The sequence below is a fragment of the Takifugu flavidus genome, chromosome 21 (assembly GCF_003711565.1).
Source record: "Takifugu flavidus isolate HTHZ2018 chromosome 21, ASM371156v2, whole genome shotgun sequence".
NCBI lineage: Eukaryota > Metazoa > Chordata > Actinopteri > Tetraodontiformes > Tetraodontidae > Takifugu > Takifugu flavidus.
Window position 1 is genome coordinate 8,143,529 of NC_079540.1, and position 18,953 is coordinate 8,162,481.

Genomic DNA, 18,953 nt, shown 5'->3' on the forward strand with positions numbered 1-18,953 from the left:
GATTCTTTGTTGTGTTCTGACAGATAGCTCAACCTGGATCCAGTTAACCAGACGGATCCAGGCCCTATGCAACTCGAAGACGAAACAGTTGAGGACATCAGTGTAAGTTATCACTGTCACTTCCTCGCGTTGTCTTCCAATATCAAACTTTATGGCAGTCAACTACGCCAAGGAAGAATGTGCTTGTGTTTGTCTGACTTTAAAGTTACTGACTTTAAAGTTACTGAGTTTTTCAGTAAATGATCATGGGTGAGGCTTGTCCTTTTAGTGGCATTCAGTATTTCGGGGGTCTTTGGCCCTTGATCCTTTAAAGATCACAATATGTGTAGAAATCACCGGCTTGTTTTTCTTGCGTTGCCATTTTGCCGCGTTTAATCGCGCTGTACACGTAGAATAAAAAATAACCGCGAAGCTACCGGAAGCGAGATTATCCTACATCGGAAGTACAAAGACAAAATACGGAAGCGACGAGGAGAATAAAGTGAGTAGATGGGGTTCGTCTTCATCAGTGGGCTTTAAAAAAACAAAAACAAAACAGAAACAACCTAATTTGTTCTGACCACTAGACAAAATCGCTTCAAGTATATATAGGTGATATCAAGTAAAACACATAAATATTGCCCTTTTGTACGTTTTTCTAATTTTTAAAAAATATAGTGAAGTAATCGGGTCAGGCGATGGAGGAACACCAACGAGTCCTCATAGATTACGTCACTTTAACACCACCGGTGGCCCCGCCCATTCCCCGCCCCTCCCGTATTACTAACTACCGAAGCCTCCGTTTTGGAACTTTATGGCTGCGCGACCAGTAAAATCAAACCAATTAAACCACCCGTTCAAACCAAGCTCAGGCAGCTAAAACAGACGGACCACGAAAAGGTTCCAGCTCTTTTGATTTTGTGCCGCTTTGAGTTACGAGACTTTCCGAGGTGCCGTGATACAGTTTCATTCTCTTCTGACAATGTGGCGAGCAACAGGTCACCACTGATGGCGAGAAATTTGATTTTCTAAGAATAGAAGAGCTGCATTAGAGAAACATTAGAGAAGGAGCTCAGTTACAAGTGACAATAAAGAGGTAAGTTACCTGCACCGTTACACCACTCCTATCAGTTTATCAGCCGGTCAGATAACACTCTCCCAAAGTACATGCCACAAGTTACTATTTTAGGAAGAAACGGGAGTCCCCAGATAGGATAATGTGTGCGATACTTATCAACGTCGACTAGAGTTGAAGGCCTCCGATTCCGATGAAATCGAGCGGCGCATCAGCGCTAGCTAACAGGCCTCCGGTCGTCCCGATGTCGGGGGTGTTTGTTTTAGAACACCGCGATAAGAGAAGCAAACATTGATCAAACTCGCTCTCGGCCAGTCTTGGTGGTGTACGGGGGTCGTTTAAGGCCAGGGTCCTTCATTTGTGTTCACTTTTGGTTGGAATTACAAATGCGTAAAGAAAGTTTTCTGACGTAATCATACGCAGGGGAACCGCAGGTTTATCGTTTAACGGGGGCGATTCGACACGCTAAAGTTGCCGTGTTGGGCAGTTTTCGTGCACGTTTGCCAGTTTTTGACTCGGGACGCACGTTGAAAGCTCCATCTGAGTCAAACTGTTCCGCTATGTCCGGGAGACTCCCCGCTTGCGCCACCGAACCGCTCCTTACGCAATGTTTACGCAAACTACGTACGGCGCCAAAAAACTTCTGCACAAACTGCATTTTGCATAAAACAAAATATGGTTTCGAAGGCCCATATATGAACTAACTACTGATTTTCATTTCCCCCCATTTAAGAACTGTCATTTGAAACTTTTACTCGAGCCCGCGGCTCGAATGATGCCAGAATTTCCCAGTCAGATTTGGTAACATAATCTTAAAACAAAGGTTCTGCTGCACACCTGAATGGGTAGGTTTAGTTACTCCTGCAGTATTGTGATACCACAGGATAATGTGGTAGAGGCTGCACACAGCTTCCATTTACATCCATATCACATGAAAGATGTGACCATATTATAGAAAAAGGACACCAAAAGACTGCGAAATGGACTTCCAAACCGATGTCTCTGGTTTAATGATCACATCACGTTTGACTGTGATAGAGGAAATGTTTTCTTTTTCTGCTTCTCAGTTTTTACTTTGTCAGCATTTTGCAGTCAACACTTAATATTTCAATGGTAAAAGAAAAGACACATTTGTAAAACTGCTGTTTATGACGGTTGTGACCGATCCGTTTGCTGTTAGAATCTCTTGACGATTTACACTAAATGTGAGAAACGAGACGTTTGATCAAAGGCGGTGGACTTTAACGATTGGGGATGAATCCACAGTCGGCTGAAACACTTTTGAACACCCTTTTTACACACAAAACCTTTGTTTATGTTGAGGCTTTAGGAGCTCTACAAGCAGGTTGCAACATGTCACCAGAAAAGAATTTGGTGCCCAAAGCTAAAAACAGTTTTAAAGTCCCCAGCAAAGTGTTTTAGTGCTTAAACCCCTCCTAAAAATGTGGAGACTCGATTAGAGCCCAAAGTCTCACTCGGACTGCATAAAAGTATGTTGCTAGAGTCGTCTCCAGTGTGTCTAAAACCATCCCGATCATGTGATCTTTAGCGTGGATGATGAATGTTTCACAGAGCACGTGCACGTTTCAGCCGGCAGCAGCAGAGAGATCACCCAAGGAACATTAATAGGTGAACAAATATGCAGAAGGAAGGGCTGCAAATAGACAGCAGGAAGGGTTCCAACTGTCACTGTGGCTCGGTTGTTTCCCCTATTTGCCTCCTAAAAACTGCTCACTGAACATTTCGCTGCAGAGGAATCGGAGTGATGGTGATGAAAAGGAAGCGAGGTGCACGTGGCCCAGCTGAACAGGACATACCTGTTTCCCACTACGAACACATGACGGACTATTTGTTTAATCAGGCGCATGATTTGCCTGAAGAGACGGGTGTAAGCAGAAGTCTGGTGACCGTCGTCCAGGCTGTAGCACATTCAGGACACGTCTTCAGGAGGGGCCACAGTCCATTTACGCAGAGCGGCCGTCAGGGTGCAGGTCCACTCAGATCCAGACTGAATAACCTTTAAAGATACAATAGTAGATAATTCACCAACGTTGCTGCAGTGCAAGCACTTTGTGTTCACATCTCCTCTAAAGGTCCCGGTGAACTGAACCCTCTGACTCCCACTCAGGCACCCTGAGTGAACTCTTGCTTATAATAGGCTAAAGTCCACACAAAGTGGCCATTGTTACGGAGCCTGTCAGGAAATGTGTGACAAAATTTCCCCGGAAATGATTTTCTCAAGAGAGGTGCGTGGAATGATAAAACAAAGGTGCAGCGGGAATGTGATGAGGGGAAACCTGCTGACCAGACGCTCTTAATTAAAGTCAGACGTTGTTTGTAGCTGCCAGACGAACCTCCTCTGCAGTTTTATTGCCAGATCAAACATTCTGTAAATGCATATTGAATCGTTTCATCATCAGGCAGAGCAGTCGGGTCTCTTGACCCACTCTCTTCTGCGTAAACACTCCCCCACCAGCACTTCTACTGCTCTCAACACGCTCCTGTTTCTTGTTTACGAAGCTCCAATAAATATGCAAATACTGCAGGAAGAAAAACCTTTATGAGCTTCACATTTCAAACCCTTCAGTCTCATGGCTGAAGTTTATGGTGCAACATCGTTCTCCTCCGTGCTGAACAGGAAGCACTGGTGTGTGGTTTCTGTTGGTGTCTGTTATGATCAATTACAACCAATCCATTGGTTTTCCTCTCTGCTCTCCCATCCCCGTCTTTCCTGTCAGGAGCCGCCGGTTATAGTTGAGGACGACATGTTTTTATTTCTATTGTCATCGATGGGAAAACTCATTGCGTTTCTTTGTGTTAGTTTTCTGTTTTAGAATGTTGTCGCACCTCAGCCAGGCTGTGTGGGCAGACTGGATCTGGTTCCCTGAAGGCCACGGCTGGGCCGACCTGACCAACCGCGATGGCAAAGTTTACCCCAAACTGCCGGACCTGTGGGTCTCCATACCCATCACCATCTGCTTCCTGTTTGTCAGGCAGATATTTGAGAGGTGAGCTTCATGCAGCCGTCCGCCTGCTCCTGTGCATCGCTCTACCTGACACATGTGTGTTTGTCCTCTCAGGACAGTAGCGTCTCCTCTTGCCTCCCTGCTGGGCGTGCATGACAAGAAACGGGTTTGCGCCCCCCCGAATCCTGTCCTGGAGGCCTTTTTCTGCCGCACATCGAAGCATCCCACACAGGTACCGTGGATGTATGAATCTTGTCCTGGAGCGTTGGTGTGTGGGATGTAAAGATGGGATGTAAAGATGGGAACGCCACATGTACGTCCCTGAAAGGCTTCTTGCCCTGTCTCGCTCTTGTCATCAGACCTCCATAGAGAGTTTAAGTAAAAAGACGGGCTGCTCCGTCAGACAGGTCCAGAGTGGTCCGGCCGGCAGCGCAGGAACCAGGGCCGGCCCAGCAAGCTCAAGAAGTTTCAGGAAGCAAGGTAACACACGCTGGGAGCCACAGCTCAAGTTTCACTCATGTTATCATGCTTCTCATTGAATTTGAGTAGCTCGAGTGCTGTTAATGTACAGAAAAAGGTTCCCCCCCCCTCCCTGTCTCCCTCTCCCCCTCTCTCTCCCCCTCCCTCTCTCCCCCTCTCCCTCTGTCTCTCCCTCTGTCTCTCTCTCCCCCTCTCCCTCTGTCTCCCTCTCTCTCTCTCTCCCCCTCTCCCTCTGTCTCCTCCCTCCCTCTGTCTCCCTCTCTCTCCCCCTCTCTCTCTGTCTCTCCCTCTGTCTCCCTCTCCCTCTCTCCTCCCCCTCTCCCCGCCTCCCTCGGTCTCCTCCCTGTCTCTCCCTCTGTCTCTCCTTCTGTCTCCCTCTCTCTCTCTCTCCCCCCTGTCTCTCCCTCTCTCTCCCCCTCTCTCCCTCTGTCTCCCCCTCTCCCTCTGTCTCTCCCTCTGTCTCTCCCTCTGTCTCCCCCCCCCTCTCTCTCCCTCTATATTTTCATTCTTTTAAACCCACATCATTTATGGGCACCCACATAACTTGTGCTGTATTTCCTCCTTTTATACGCCAGTTATCTATTTTATTTTTATTTATTTTTCATGACACTCCACTTTAATTGAGGCGTATCCCAGGAACCAGTTGTGATGCTTTAAGGTTCCATATTTCCCTGTTGAACCTCAAACCTTCATCGCTGGCGTGTCCTTTTTAGGGCTGCCTGAAACGGCGCCTGTCCTGAGCTCCCTGTGCTTCTCTTACAGTTGGAGATTCACCTTTTATCTTTTGGCTTTCGTCGCCGGTCTGGCAGCTCTGGTTGACGTGAGTACCGTCTGAGTGGCTGCTAGCAGAACCATGTTCTGTCACAAACGGAGCCGCCTCTTAATTGACCTTGAACACGGTTAGACGTCACCCTTGTACTGAATCAACACCCAGTTCCTGTCTCGCTTCAGAAACCATGGTTCTACGATTTGAAGCTGATGTGGGAAGACTTCCCAAAAATGGTACGCCAGCAATATTTCCACTTTCAATCGATCGTTGGTGTTTTTCTGATCCGTCGTCTTTGCTCTTTCAGCCGTTGTTGCCTTCACAGTATTGGTACTACATGATCGAGCTCGGCTTCTATCTCTCCCTTGTTGTTAGCGTAGCATCAGACGTAAAGCGTAAGGTGAGTAGTTCTCACACACACACACACACACACACACACACACACACACACACACTATGAAAGCCCTTTATTAGAAAGATCACTCGGTGGCTCCGATCAGGACAAATCTTCATCAGGATTGTGTCAATATTTGAGGATTTTGATCGAGCCTGGATCCTGCTGGGTACAAAATGGTGCCAACCGTTATCCAGCAAACTGGATCTCTGTGCTGTGTTTGGCTGGATCCAAAGCTGTGAGGCAAACACATGAAAGCGTCTTTAATACTTACAATAGGCCAGACTTGAGCTTTGAGTTTAAGCTAAAGTTTGAGAGCCTTTAAAGCGATGCAAATGCAGATGTTATGTACGTATAATGGAATTCCTCCCATAGACTCCCTCACTCAAACTCGCCCTGACACTCGTCTTCCTGGTGCTCATCTCATGCTCGTGTGAACTGACGTGCGCGGAGGAGCTTGTGTGATGAAGCGCACGTGTGAAAGCGCCTGTGGAGCAGCGTACAGGCAGCATTGTCAAACTCTAAATGGGTTGATTAGAAAACCATTACAGACATTTCAGCTCATCTGTCCTCTGTTAATAAGTGGATGAACCAAAACGCTTCAGTCAGGGACAGTGCATGTGAGCAGTGCATGTGAGCAGTGCATGTGAGCAGTGCATGTGAGCGTGCCCTTTTCAGTGTTAAAGACGAGTGATGAAAACCTTTTTTGTTTTTTGCGTCGTCCTGCAGGATTTCAAGGAGCAGGTCATTCACCACGTCGCCACCATTGCCCTCATCAGCTTCTCCTGGCTGGTCAATTACATCCGGGCGGGAACTTTAATCATGTTGGTGCACGACGCTTCGGACTACCTAATGGAGGTATGAGAACAGATCTCTGATTTCCTTTTAAATGCCCATCAAGGTGCCTCACGGAGGCCTTCGTGTTAAGCTCAGAGGCCTGAACATGACGCACAACTCTGCCCCCTAGAGGACAAATCGTTTTTCCTTTTTTTTCTCCTTTCAGTCGGCAAAAATGTTCAACTACGCAGGTTGGAGGAAAACGTGCAACTTCATCTTCACTATGTTCGCTGTAGTCTTCATTATCACGCGCCTTGTCATCCTCCCCTTCTGGTACGTTCTCGATACAGTTGTTACAGTTTAAATGCCGTTTAGACGATGTTTAGTTACACCTGTTTCTTGCCGGTCACAGGTTTGAATCATTTCCATGAATTGAGATATTTTGTTGCCAGTCTAGAGGGACTCGATGGTGAATGTGTCCAATCTCTTCTGCCCTTTCTCCTTTTCCCAGGATCATTCATACGACCTTGGTGTACCCCCTGAGCCTCTACAAGCCCTTCATTGGTTTCTACTTCTTCAACGGGTTAATGTGTGTGCTTCAGGTCCTGCAGATCTTCTGGGCGGCGCTCATCTTGAGAATGGTTGTCAAATTCCTACCAGGCAACGTAAGAAGCACCACTTTTAATTGCCCTTTGTCCCTCTACTCCCTAGCCTGAAAACATTCCCTGAGCAAATTCCTTTTTGTCTTGGCAGGACATCGTCCAAGACGAGCGTAGCGACAACGAGGAGACCGAGTCGGACGACGAAGGCGAAGACGCCAGGGAAAAATCCCAAAATGGCCACATGCAGAACGGCCACACCCCCCTGAACAACAACCACAGGAAAAGGGACTGATTGGACTTTGGTAACCTGTGTGACGACGGGCACCAACGTGTAGCCACTAACCCGAAAGCCAATGTGTGTGTGGGGTGTGCAGAGGGCCAGCAGCACATGCACAGACACAGAAGCGCACGTAGATTCACTCGTCTGAGGGGACATCATCTCTTCTTTCTTGTGTTCCTCATTCTCGTAGCACAATGCCGCATTTCAGAACCGCCATATTGTTTTTACAGGCTGCTCTGCTCGTTCCAGGAGTCAAAGTCCTTTTTTCTAAGGAGAATAATCAGATTTAAGTTTATTTACCAAGATCCAACTCGGCGTTGGGTCAATTGCTGCAGATTTTGCTAACGTTTAAAACTCACTCTCTGGAGGTCAATTATTTTTTAAAAATAGGGTGCTACATCCTTATTTGTTCAAATGTTTCTCTCATGGTCCCTTTTTATGTGTTTGTTTTTGTGAATCATTTTGTTTTGTTTTTTGAGTTTTGTGATACCGGTGTGTTTAATTTGAATCGGTCCAGTTTAAGAATTTGTAGGAGATTTAGTTGAGCCTAATCCAAAGAAATCAGCAGCCGCCAATGAGATTTTTATGTGCTCTAAGAGGCAGTAGCCATCATTTCAGTGTTTTTCATCCATCCATCGATGCACTTTACAGATTCTATTAATCAGAATGAACTATATTTTAAGTAAACAAGCTTTGTAAGTGGTTTATTTAAACTCAAAACGTTTTAGTCGTTGAATAGTTTAAATTTGCTTTCTTTTAAATTCTGATTTGAGGTTCTTCCTCTTTGTTAGTGTTGTGGTTCAGTACATGAGAAGAGAAAGTTGAATGAAGATCTTGAGAGGTAAAGACGGAACTCCAAAGTACAGTTTACATTTAGTGTAACTGTTTTCAGGTGCCTTCATCATTTCAAGTGTTAATTGTCAAAAACACCTTTTTTTTGTCCCTCTTTGTGGCAGATGGATAACGTCTCCTGTGTTTGTCTGCTGTTGCTTCCCCTGAACAGCTTCAGGGTTTTTACTCTGCATATTCTGCTGAGGTCTCAAATCATTAGCACGATGATAAAAAAAATGACTAAGAACCTGTTGTGCTTTTCTTTTTTTTTTTCTACACAACTTTTCATACTCCTACATGCTTTAAAGAAAGAAAAGCTCATGAGAAAGTGATTCGTCTAATTTTACCTCATGATAAAAAAAGACTATGACGAAAAGAGCAAACCATACAGATCTAAATCTGCTGACTTCCATTGAAATGCAGCAGATGTGCACGTTTGTGTCGCTCTCCGCCCCTTTTAAAACTCACAAACTAATAGGCAGCCAAGAAGCGGAAATTATAGAAGTGCAGCTCTATAATTCATGCTCTGGTTGGTTTCTGCTACAATAGCAACATCTAATTAGCAAATGCAGGTTCCTTTTTCGGTGAACAGTGACAATAATAACCGGTTGCAGTCTTCATGTAAAGTGGCAGTTTGGGATTAATTTGGAGAACTATGGTGGTGATTTTTATTCCCCTTATAAAACATTTATTACATGGCTAGTATCACCCTAAATGCTTTATATTTTTACATAGATTAAGCTATCTTGCCTCTAGAGACCCGAGGCCTTCATCTCTAGATTGTGACCAGATAATTCTAATGAACTCATTGACTTCCAGAAGACATCTAGTTATCAGCATCAACTCTCCAGGGGTGTGCCGGTTGGCCAATTAGTGATAGTTTTGATGTAAATTTATTTCCAGGCAGGTCTGAGTCATATCAAAGGCTCTACATTGGTAAATTAATGGTCTGGCACTTGATTAACTTCCTAAAACGTCAGCAGTGCGTAGTGGCCGCCGTGCCAGATGGTGGCGGTATTGCGCCTGATCTCTGTCGCTCAATCAAGCGAAGAAGACTCGGCAGCAGCACCTGCGACAGCAGAAGAAGAGAAGAAGAAGAAAATCGTTAGCAACACTTTTCTCCATGCGGACGCTCTTTTCTACGCCTGCACCGTTCCGAATGATCCACAATGTTTAAGAACACATTCCAAAGTGGATTTTTATCCATTCTATATAGCATCGGGAGCAAACCTCTTCAAATATGGGAGAAAAAGGTGTGTTGATATCGAGTCATATTTCCACACCACACACTATGCTAACTGGCGAATTTGTCTCAAAGAAAACACTTATTAGTGTTACTAGCAGTAAAAGAAAGAAATTGTTGAGTTTGTTTTCTATTGTTTCAAATGCAGCCTACAAAACGATCCTGAACTGCTTAAACATGTTTGTATTTACTGAGCTCACTGTTGTTGCTAAGCAACAAGTAATAATAATAGCGGATAAGCCATTTGTCACGTCATTTTCTGCACTTAAGGTATTTAAGATAGTATTGTTTCCTCTACATCGTGAGTCTTTAAATTAGGAAGGGATTTAATGTAAATTCATTAAACATTTGAAGACAGTGAAACGCAGCAAAACAGCAACAATATCAGAAACCAATGAAAAGTGATACTTTACCGTGATCCATGTTCATAGGTGAGAAATGGCCACATAAAGAGGATCACAGACAACGATATCCACTCTCAGGTGTTGGAAGTTGAGGGTACAAATGTCAGGTGAGCTTGGACCACTTTACTGTATCCTACTGCTCTAATCTACTCTTGTATTACCTTATATATTGTCTGATCATATCTTTCCTTTACAGTACTACCTACATAACATGCCCTGCAGACCCCAAAAAGACATTAGGCATCAAGCTTCCCTTTCTCATCATGATTATTAAGAACCTACGAAAGTATTTCACCTTTGAAGTCCAGGTAGGACACACTTATAGGGACCCTTATTCATATATCAACATATTCATATATACCAGAGGAACAGGTTTCCATCTTTAGAATCTAAAAAGCTTAAATTCTCTTATGTTCTCTCCTGGTCACTTAACCCTTTTCTCTATTGTGACAACTTTCAGGTGTTGGATGACAAAAATGTCCGCAGAAGATTTCGGGCAAGTAATTATCAGAGTACGACACGAGTGAAGCCGTTTATTTGCACCATGCCGATGAGACTGGACGACGGCTGGAACCAGATTCAGTTCAATCTGTCAGACTTCACCAGGAGGGCCTATGGAACCAATTACATCGAGACGCTGCGCGTACAGGTTGGGAGGAGCGGCCATTATCGTCTCGACCGTCTCCACGAATGTCCCCAGCGTCTCAGTTTCTTGCCGTTTCCCCCTCAGATCCATGCAAACTGTCGAATAAGACGCGTCTACTTCTCAGACAGGCTGTATTCTGAGGACGAGCTTCCAGCAGAGTTTAAACTCTACCTGCCCGTCCAGAACCAGAAAGCCAAGGTTGACGCCGCTCTGAATCCATCCCTTTGAACATCCTTCCCGACTTGTCTAACGCTCCGTTTTCTGCTCGTTTCTTGCAGCAGTAGAATCTTCAGCTGCAGTCCTGGAGGAGGTCAATGCATCGATCAAACCCTCTGGATCACTGTCATTAATATCCGTATATATTGAAAATAGAGGCTGTGAATATATATGTTTATATATAGATTAATTTGAAACTGTGGCTCTTTTTCTGCACTGTATAAAAGCTCAGTCTTATTAAATATGTTAAAGTTGGGATTCACAATAATTAAAACCTTTTTTCCCTCACTGTTTAAAGAGCCAGAGATCATTTAACTGTAAGGATTCAATGAAATGCTTAGAACGGATTTGCTTCTTAAAATTCAGGTCTTTATGAAACATGATTTTCAGCCATATTTCATGAAATGATTTGCATTCTCATTATGAACAGTTTCCTCCCCAAAGTCGTTTAAACAGTGCAAATATGTCGCTGATCCGCTGGTTTAATCACATTCCAAATCAATCCTGACGTCTCAGGGCTGTTTTCCAAAGAGCGAATAAAAAAAGATCTTATATTTAGAAGGTTGATTGTCCTCCGTGCAGGGCAGCCTCATTAAAGTTCAACATTCTGACGTAAAGATCCATTTATACAAAGTTTGTTTTTTCCGTGGAAGTTGTGAAATGTAACTTTGCATCAACAACCTTTTCCATCACCTTTTTTTAGCATAAAGAACATGAAGATTTATCTGGCAACATAATAGAAAATATACACGGTCTTTCGTCTTTAACCTTTGACAGAAGTTAAAGTTGACATTCAGGAATCTATTGCTTTAGTGCATGCATGGCTTTAAAGTGCAAATAACACTGGTTCATATTAAATCAATGACTTCAGCATGATAAATCAAGATATTTTAAACAAACAACCAAAACCCTGAAATTAAAGCGTAGCTCATTATTACACATCTTACTCTCCTCATTACTCTATTAAACCTTCACTTTTTATAAACTTTCCTCTTTATTTTTCCTCTTCTCTGACTTTGTTACATTTACACTCAATCAACAGCATCAATTGGAATTATTATACAGCTTAATTACAAGAAAGATGTGAGGACGACTCCCACAGGTGCATCAGCATCAACACCTTTGGATTCTGCCTGTTTCGCATCGTTTCGCCCTGGAAGGATTCTGCACTTCCCAGAACTCCAGGAATGTCTGCTCACCCAACCGTGTTTCCACATCGGGCCTTTCGGATGACCGGGAAAATGTCAGGGATGGTTGGAAGAGTCAGCGCCCCTGATAAAGCTTTGGCTCAGAAGCAACTTCCTGTGGTCAGTTTTCCTCTGAGAATCCGAAAGGCAACAGCCGGTTTCCTCTCCTCCGTTACGTCACCTCAGGCTGACGTTCGTTTGACTTCGGTGTGAAAACTGGAGCCAGCTCGTCGGTTGCTATGTCGACCCTTCGTAATGTAGGACGTAGTAGTCGTGGACGTACATCAACACGGCAACGGGCTGACCGATGATGAGCGAGATCCACACAGCAGCGTTGCCATAGTTTCCGTTGAGGAAGCGGCTCACAAACCAAGCCAGAGGAACCTGAGAGGATGAGTTCACAGGTCTGAAGTGTGTGTGTGTGTGTGTGTGTGTGGAGATGGAGGGCAATGAGGGAGTCTTACCTGAGCCATCATTCCCATAAAGGCCCATAACCTGAACATCCTTAGTGGAACACTCACCAAGTACTGAAACACCAAGGAAAATATCATCGTTTTTAAATGTAATACGTGTCGCTGTTTAAGTGTCCAGCTCCAAACCATCAGTTAACCCCCCCCTAAAAACTCAATTGTGCTTATAAATTTCATTATTTTTAGATATTTATTAAAAAAAAACACTTGTGGACGTAATCCTGCCTCTTTATCTAATTTGGGATGTTCACATAAGCCCCATCAGTGGGAGAACAGCCCCATCACACAGCTACGCGCCCCCTTTGCTGCATAATTCGCCTCATTTTACTGGCAAACATAAATTCAGTTTAGCAGATTATTAAATCACCCACAACAACTGAATCCTGCTGCTTTACCTCGTGGAAGAAAGCCGACACCAGGAAGACGGCGGTCTGGGCCAGACGCCTGTTAATGCCCTTCTTCAACATTGGCTTGTAGAAGTGTCTGCAACACACACACACACACACACACACACCACACACACACCACACACACACACACACACACACACACACACACACACACACACACACACCACACCACACACACACACACACCACACACACACACACTAAATTTGTCTTTGGGGAGGGGAGGCCAGGGGAGACAGTGAGGCCAACACAGACACAACTGAAGGACTACATTTCCCATATAACACCTGGGCATTAGACCAAAATAAGTACCGGTAGATGAGAATAAAGATTTGTCAGTGTTGAAAGAATATTGCGTTCTAACCTCAAGCACCACTTGTGGACGGGGATATTCCAGTTGGCCCAGAAATATGTGACAGTCTCTGAGTTCCTGAAATAAAGAAAGAAAGAAAACGAATCCTTTTCTGAGCTGTTCAAACCTACGTTCACAGCTGGACGCACACTTGTGCACGGTGGACAGTTCCAGAGACTCACCACCAGTCTTTGTAGAACTCTCTGTCTCCAAACTGCAGAAGCTCTGCCACAAAGTTCATGGAAGAGTGGAAAAACCAATAAAAGAATATTAACCATATCAGATGGTTGGGGACCTTGGAGGGGAGAGGAGAGGAGAGGAGAGGAGAGGAGAGGAGAGGAGAGGAGAGGAGAGGAGAGGAGGAGGAGACAAGGAGGAAAAGAGGAAGAGAGGAGGATCGAGGAGAGGAGAGGAGGGGAGAGGAGAAGGAGAGGAGAGGAGGAGACAAGGAGGAAAAGAGGAAGAGAGGAGGATCAAGGAGAGGAGAGGAGAGGAGGTTAGGAAAGGTCAACTACCTAGATCACATGTTTTATCTACAGCACAACAGACTCACAGCTAACTTCAAAAGGCGCTCCACCATCCTAGAAAAGTTCATTTCCTGTCACAGATAAAAACACTGATTTCTTAACTGCTCTTATTTTGTAGGAATATCGTGTATTTATGTTTGTAGATACCTGGAAAGGTTTCATTGAGTTCTGTATGGTGGGAACCATCCACTGCAGGACACAGGGGGAAAGAGCTTTATCTCGATGGGTGAAAACACATGACAGGAAACTACAACTTTCACAATAAAAGACGTCCTCCGTTCACATTTCCAAGCGTGTGTGCTACCTGAACGCTTGTCTATACTTGTCAAAGTCATTGTGAAAACACACCTGTTGTATCAGACCCACCAACAGCTGCATGAAGAAAAGCTGCGGGAGGCAGAAATTTAAGAAGTGTGTCAACGTGCGCAGACTATGGAGAATATGCTGGGACATGCACGTGTTCCCTCGCACCATTTCAAACAGCCGTCTCAGCAGGAACCTTTTACGTATCCGAGGGGACCGTGGGAAGTTTAGCTGGTAGCACAGAGTCGGGGCAAAGATGAAGTAATACACGTCTGAGGACACAACACAGCAATTTGTTATTCATCTCCATTTAGTTTCATTTCAAAGCTGCTGTTTTATCTCCATGGTTACCTCTGTGGGTAAGGTTTCCTGGGTAGGACACATGCGTGTGGCCCATGGATCCATTGGACTGTGCAACAGATGGACCTGGAGTTGGTAAATAATATCCATGTTATCAACTTTCTTGTCATATTTAAACCGTTAATTCTGACCGTTACCTATTGTCGCCGCTAGATGGCGGTATCAGCACCGCTACAGGGAATAAAGGAAGACTTTCCTCAAACATTCCAATAAATATAAAAATCTAATCAAGCTCGTCTGCTTCTGATGCTGCTCTAAGCGTCAGAAGGCAGAAACACACTGCACTCGGGCCCTCAAAAAGGTCGTTTTGAGGTTTAATATGAATCACGACTTGGGAACGGCAACCGTACCGGATTATTCCATAACTCTGTTTTAAACCCAGGAGCTCTGCAAGAATGCCAGAACCCCCCATTCCTCCCCAACAGCACAGCACTTATTTCCACAACAGTGATTATCGCATGCTGGACTTACACGAGTACGATCGCGTCAGCCTCTTGGCTTTCGCTTGTCTGATTTCTCGACACCACTTGTTGGTTTCTTGGTACGAGTAAAGCTTCAGGAACAGCACTGTGTAGATTCCAAGTGAGATGACGCCCCCAACTACACACAAAAACACCCACAATGTAACCTGAGACTGACTCTGAATCCGTGGGATTTTAAAACCATGAATGATTTAAGAGACTCCGTTGTCTGGGAGCACCTGGGGTCACGGAGGGCACCGTGAGGACAGCAGCTGAAGGAAAGATCAACAAGCTCGCCAGGTTGAAAACGTGAAGAATCCGTCCGGTTGTTTCAGAAATGGTTCCCTGGAAATGATGAGACACACACAGCTGTAACAGGACACTGTGGCTTTAAAGCTTTATAATCAGAGGAGGATGTTTAACGAGGCCGCTCCGAGCAAACATCCTGAGCAGTAACAACGTTCTGAGGTGGAGGAGTGATGCGATAAAGGCCGGCGGCGACGCTAAGCTAATCATGTTCAGTTCTTACCACAGCCAGACGTCTCTCAATGTACAAAGCTGCCAGGACGAAGACATTAGACACTGAAACAGACGACAGGACGTCCGTCAGAAACACACAAACATCATGACACCAGATTTTCACCAGATTACTGGCGAAGCAGCAGCGTAAATGTGTCCACATCGGCCGCTCAGAGGTCACCCTGGAGGTCAGGGATTATCCCCGACCAGGGTAAATATGTCCATTCAGTTTATTGACTCGTGTACACACATAAAGCCGATTGTTGCTGGAAAGGAGCCGATCTTCAGGTAAATAAGGATCAATTAGCAACGAGCCTGCAGTGATTTGCCTAATTAACGCAACAGCTGACTTTTCATGTCCCGGCTGAAACGGTTCAAAGCTTTGCTCACCAATGATAAGGCAAGCTGCAGGCCAGCTATAGGGGTCCTTCAGGAAGAGAGACACCACTTGGATGGGGTCCACCAAGATACCGTACCTGAAGAGAAAGCAAGGGCCAGACAATCTTATTACTATCATTATTATTATATATTATTATTGCTTTGGTATTTAAATTTAAGAAACTTCTGGCTCCGGTTCCTTTGCCCACTTCTACTCACTTTATAATGTTCTCCAAAAAAAGACGTGCGTTACTCAGCACCTGCAAAAGACAGTTCAGGCAACATTAAACGCTAAAATGACACGAATGCGCCGCTGGAGTCGCTCACAACGTGCGCGGAGGGATGGCGGTCACACCCTGGAGCTGTGTATCATTTCCATATCGGGCATTAAAGGTTAAGATCAGAGTCCAGCTTGAACTCAGCCCTCAGATAAAGGTGAACAAACACAGCAGAGCCGTTTCTATGGAAAACAGATGTTTACGATAATGAGGAGGTGGGATGTGCGATAAGGTGGTGCCGCGGCGAGCGTGCAGCGTGGTCTTCCCATTATGTGTGTGTGTGTGTGTGTGTGTGTGTGTGTGTGTTGAACCTTTGCCTCAGTAACCTCCAGTGAGGGAGGAAAGGGTTAACTCTAACCCACATACCGCATCTTTGGAAGACACACTCAAAGTTCAGAGCAGCTCCAGACTTCCAAAATGTTGTCGTTTGACGGCCACTGATACTAACCACTCGTCCCTCCCCCCGTCCCCCTCCCCCCCCGTTGTTTATCTGCAGCTTTCTTAGGGTGGATTCAGACTGGGTTATGAAGCTAAACATGTTCCTGGGTGGCATTCAGAGAAACCTGCTCAGTGAGTTTAGGTCAGGTCAGAGTGGTAATGAAGCCCATTTAAATACATGCGCGGTCTGCACACACACACACACACACACACACACACACACACACGCGCACACACGCACGCACGCACACACACACGATTCTGTCATAGCAGCTCCCTCTCACATCGTCTTTGTTTTATTTCTCTGGGACGAGCCGATTAAACTGAATCCTCAACTGCAGACGGCAAATCTAAAATTAGAAAGGTCTATTTCTGGCCGAACCTTATCCTGCACAACAGATCCCAGAAGGCTGAACAATCAAATGCGTAAAGGCTCAATGTTGTTTTTATTTGGATGATGAGGCATGAAGGAGAACTGGTCTCACGTTTTAGGAAGTTCTACCACTTCTACAGTTCTGGTTCCCCTTCGCGTTCTTATTGCCCAATTCTGCAGTTGGCCAAAGTCAACGTTCCCTGGTGACCACAAAGTAACGGACAAGGACCAAAAAGAGAAGAACCCTCTCGCTGCGCTGAGAATTATCACAAAAACTGCCAACTCAAACCACACAAAACTGTCCTCGGGGTCTGTGAGGGGACGCAGGGACAGCAGGCCCCTCCTGGACTTCAGATACTGAGGAAGGCAGAGAGTTCATGTGTCCTGAGGACACCTCAGGGGGAGGAGACGTGTCCCGCAGCCCGAGAACGAGAATGCCGACGAGAATGCCGACTCCAAAGATGCAGCGGGAAAATTCCCTAATTCCAGAAAGAGCAGAGAATCTGAAAACGAGCGGGACAAACGGAGCGCCGCTACCGGGGGTCTTGAAAAACATCTGGCTTCCATTTCTGATGAAGCAACAGCTCATCGTGGCGGTTTTCTCAAAGACTACGAGGAATGTGTGAGCAACGTCGGTCATCTTAATCACAACTGACGTGCCAGGAAACCGACCTCGCACGCGGCCCTGAACGCACCTCACACGTGCGTAAGAGGGCGCTGACACTTCCTCTCTGGGTTCAACTCCCCGAGCTCAGAGGGGAACGGGAAACTGCGCCTCCCAACTCACCAGCATGACCACACACCAGTTGAGGATCCCCCTGTAGTTGCTGTAGCCGCTGGCGGAGCTCAGGAGGGACTCCTGCAGGACGTGGCAGCTGCAGAGGAGAAGAGACGAGGAGATGCACATCTCAGTGAGGAGGAGCACTGCAGGATAAAGAGAACCCTGCCAGGGAACACGGGTTTACATACTTCTCTGTTGGTAAACCAGTTAAACGGTTTTAAATTCCACCCAAACCAAAAGGAAGCTTGGAGAGAAAGCGGTGGAATAAGAGCGCTAACAGAGGGTCTGTTAGCATCTGAGATGCAGCAGCTACTTACATGAGTTAAGCTATTTATTGGCAAGCTGATATAAACTGTTTGTTTTGCACGTCTGAAAATTGGTGCACAGAACCGAGGTGGGCGCAGACGACCTTTGGAAAACAGCAAAGAAGGGAAAAGTCGGGTCAGAAGGAGCAGAAAAAGGAGAGTTTCTAAGCTGTGGAAGAGGCTGGAAAACTGGAGGGGAGGTTAAGGTCAGAGGTCAGTTTATTGGTGTGAATATTTAACGAATCACTCAAAGCACCTGGGATTAAATAATCCAACATGAGTCCATTCAAAGGAAGAAGTTTAAAGCTGTGAGGAGGAATTCAGCTGTTCGGAAATTACGCGTCAGCTGCGCTTCTATGACCTACTTAAGAACCTCTCCTGTGAATAAAAGCCTAGAAAAGTCCCTGGCACTGAAGGTGGCCCTGACCCGGACCTGGGCTTCCTGCTCCTACCTGAGCCTGTCGTGGATGTCCTCCGCCGCACTCTTCTGTCCCCTCGGTGCGTTTGCGTGCTGCTGCCCCGACATCCGCGAGCCCAGATCCCCGTTGTTGCTCGCGGCTCTTAGCGCCTCGTCCGTTTTCGCCTTGGCGGGACACCGGGGCGGTTTCTCCCCGTGATCGTGCCATCTGCTCCCGTTGGCTTGCTTGACGGCGTTGCCGATGGTCGTCCTCCGGCGGCGGGCGGCTGGGCCTCTCATCTCGGCTCTGTCGCTCATCTCAGCCGCTCCTCTTACGCACTTCTATCTAACCTTGCGGGCATTGCGGTTCAAAGTGCTCCACCGGTGTTGCGCGCTTCCATTTGTCGCCTCAGCGGGGGGGGGGGAGCGGGCTGCGCGGCTCTCAAGACGCTCCTCAGAGAGCACGGTCAAGGTGCAGTTGCAGCAGGGTTGCCAGGTCCGCGATTCTGCCCCCATCCCTCCGCTGGCGCTGCACTTCCGTGTGACATTATTAGAATGGCTCCTTATTCCAAATAGATTCATTCTCAGTGCATCTGAAAACCACATTTCATGTTGGCTGAAGATGTTTATACTATCAAAAGGTAACAAATTCTGATTAAGTTACGCTGTTTAGAGATGAAATCTGAGGAAGAAAATCCGCTTCAGTTCTTTTTTCTTCTCTGCTCACAAATAATAGGAAAATAATCTGGAGCAAG

The 18,953-nt window shown here is 45.9% G+C and overlaps 2 protein-coding genes and 1 pseudogene across 5 annotated transcripts; 2 read left to right on the forward strand and 1 right to left on the reverse strand.

The window, feature by feature from the left end:
* The first annotated feature begins 748 nt into the window (after nucleotides 1–748).
* On the forward strand, nucleotides 749–8,397 carry LOC130518596 (ceramide synthase 2-like; annotated as a pseudogene).
* Nucleotides 8,398–9,184: 787 nt separating this feature from the next.
* On the forward strand, nucleotides 9,185–10,956 carry cfap20 (cilia and flagella associated protein 20). Of its 3 annotated transcripts, none has more exons than XR_008948080.1 (6): nucleotides 9,185–9,403; nucleotides 9,825–9,904; nucleotides 9,994–10,105; nucleotides 10,258–10,446; nucleotides 10,506–10,641; nucleotides 10,722–10,956. XR_008948080.1 is itself a non-coding variant. In XM_057021375.1 (6 exons), exons 1-6 carry the CDS (start codon nucleotides 9,320–9,322, stop codon nucleotides 10,725–10,727), a joined length of 585 nt encoding a protein of 194 aa, XP_056877355.1. In that variant the 5' UTR covers nucleotides 9,186–9,319; the 3' UTR covers nucleotides 10,728–10,956. The 3 variants fall into 3 exon arrangements, 2 of the variants coding, with proteins under 2 accessions (XP_056877355.1, XP_056877356.1); XM_057021375.1 differs by having other exon boundaries at nucleotides 9,186–9,403; nucleotides 10,528–10,641; XM_057021376.1 differs by having other exon boundaries at nucleotides 9,186–9,403; nucleotides 10,528–10,641; nucleotides 10,725–10,956.
* Nucleotides 10,957–11,006: 50 nt separating this feature from the next.
* LOC130518576 (diacylglycerol O-acyltransferase 1-like) lies at nucleotides 11,007–18,765 on the reverse strand. 2 transcript variants are annotated; one of them, XM_057021293.1, is made up of 17 exons: nucleotides 18,254–18,760; nucleotides 17,503–17,590; nucleotides 15,846–15,886; nucleotides 15,639–15,724; nucleotides 15,259–15,311; nucleotides 14,969–15,074; nucleotides 14,740–14,868; nucleotides 14,260–14,334; nucleotides 14,077–14,180; nucleotides 13,954–13,992; nucleotides 13,753–13,794; nucleotides 13,632–13,676; nucleotides 13,261–13,373; nucleotides 13,091–13,156; nucleotides 12,712–12,799; nucleotides 12,311–12,373; nucleotides 11,007–12,230 (listed from the first exon to the last, which is right to left on the reverse strand). In XM_057021293.1, exons 1-17 carry the CDS (start codon nucleotides 18,514–18,516, stop codon nucleotides 12,084–12,086), a joined length of 1,548 nt encoding a protein of 515 aa, XP_056877273.1. In that variant the 5' UTR covers nucleotides 18,517–18,760; the 3' UTR covers nucleotides 11,007–12,083. The 2 variants fall into 2 exon arrangements, with proteins under 2 accessions (XP_056877273.1, XP_056877274.1); XM_057021294.1 differs by lacking the exon at nucleotides 17,503–17,590 and having other exon boundaries at nucleotides 18,254–18,765.
* Between the last annotated feature and the right edge of the window lie 188 nt (nucleotides 18,766–18,953).

Coding starts and splice junctions, on each gene's coding strand:
- cfap20 (XM_057021375.1), top strand. CDS start 9,320: ATGTTTAAGAACACATTCCAAAGTGGATTTTTATCCATTCTATATAGC. Junction 9,404..9,824: donor TTCAAATATGGGAGAAAAAG/GTGTGTTGATAT, acceptor CCATGTTCATAG/GTGAGAAATGGCCACATAAA. Junction 9,905..9,993: donor GTTGAGGGTACAAATGTCAG/GTGAGCTTGGAC, acceptor TTTCCTTTACAG/TACTACCTACATAACATGCC.
- LOC130518576 (XM_057021293.1), bottom strand. CDS start 18,516: ATGAGCGACAGAGCCGAGATGAGAGGCCCAGCCGCCCGCCGCCGGAGG. Junction 14,869..14,968: donor GGTGCCCTCCGTGACCCCAG/GTGCTCCCAGAC, acceptor TTTTGTGTGTAG/TTGGGGGCGTCATCTCACTT. Junction 14,335..14,739: donor GCTGACGCGATCGTACTCGT/GTAAGTCCAGCA, acceptor TACCAACTCCAG/GTCCATCTGTTGCACAGTCC.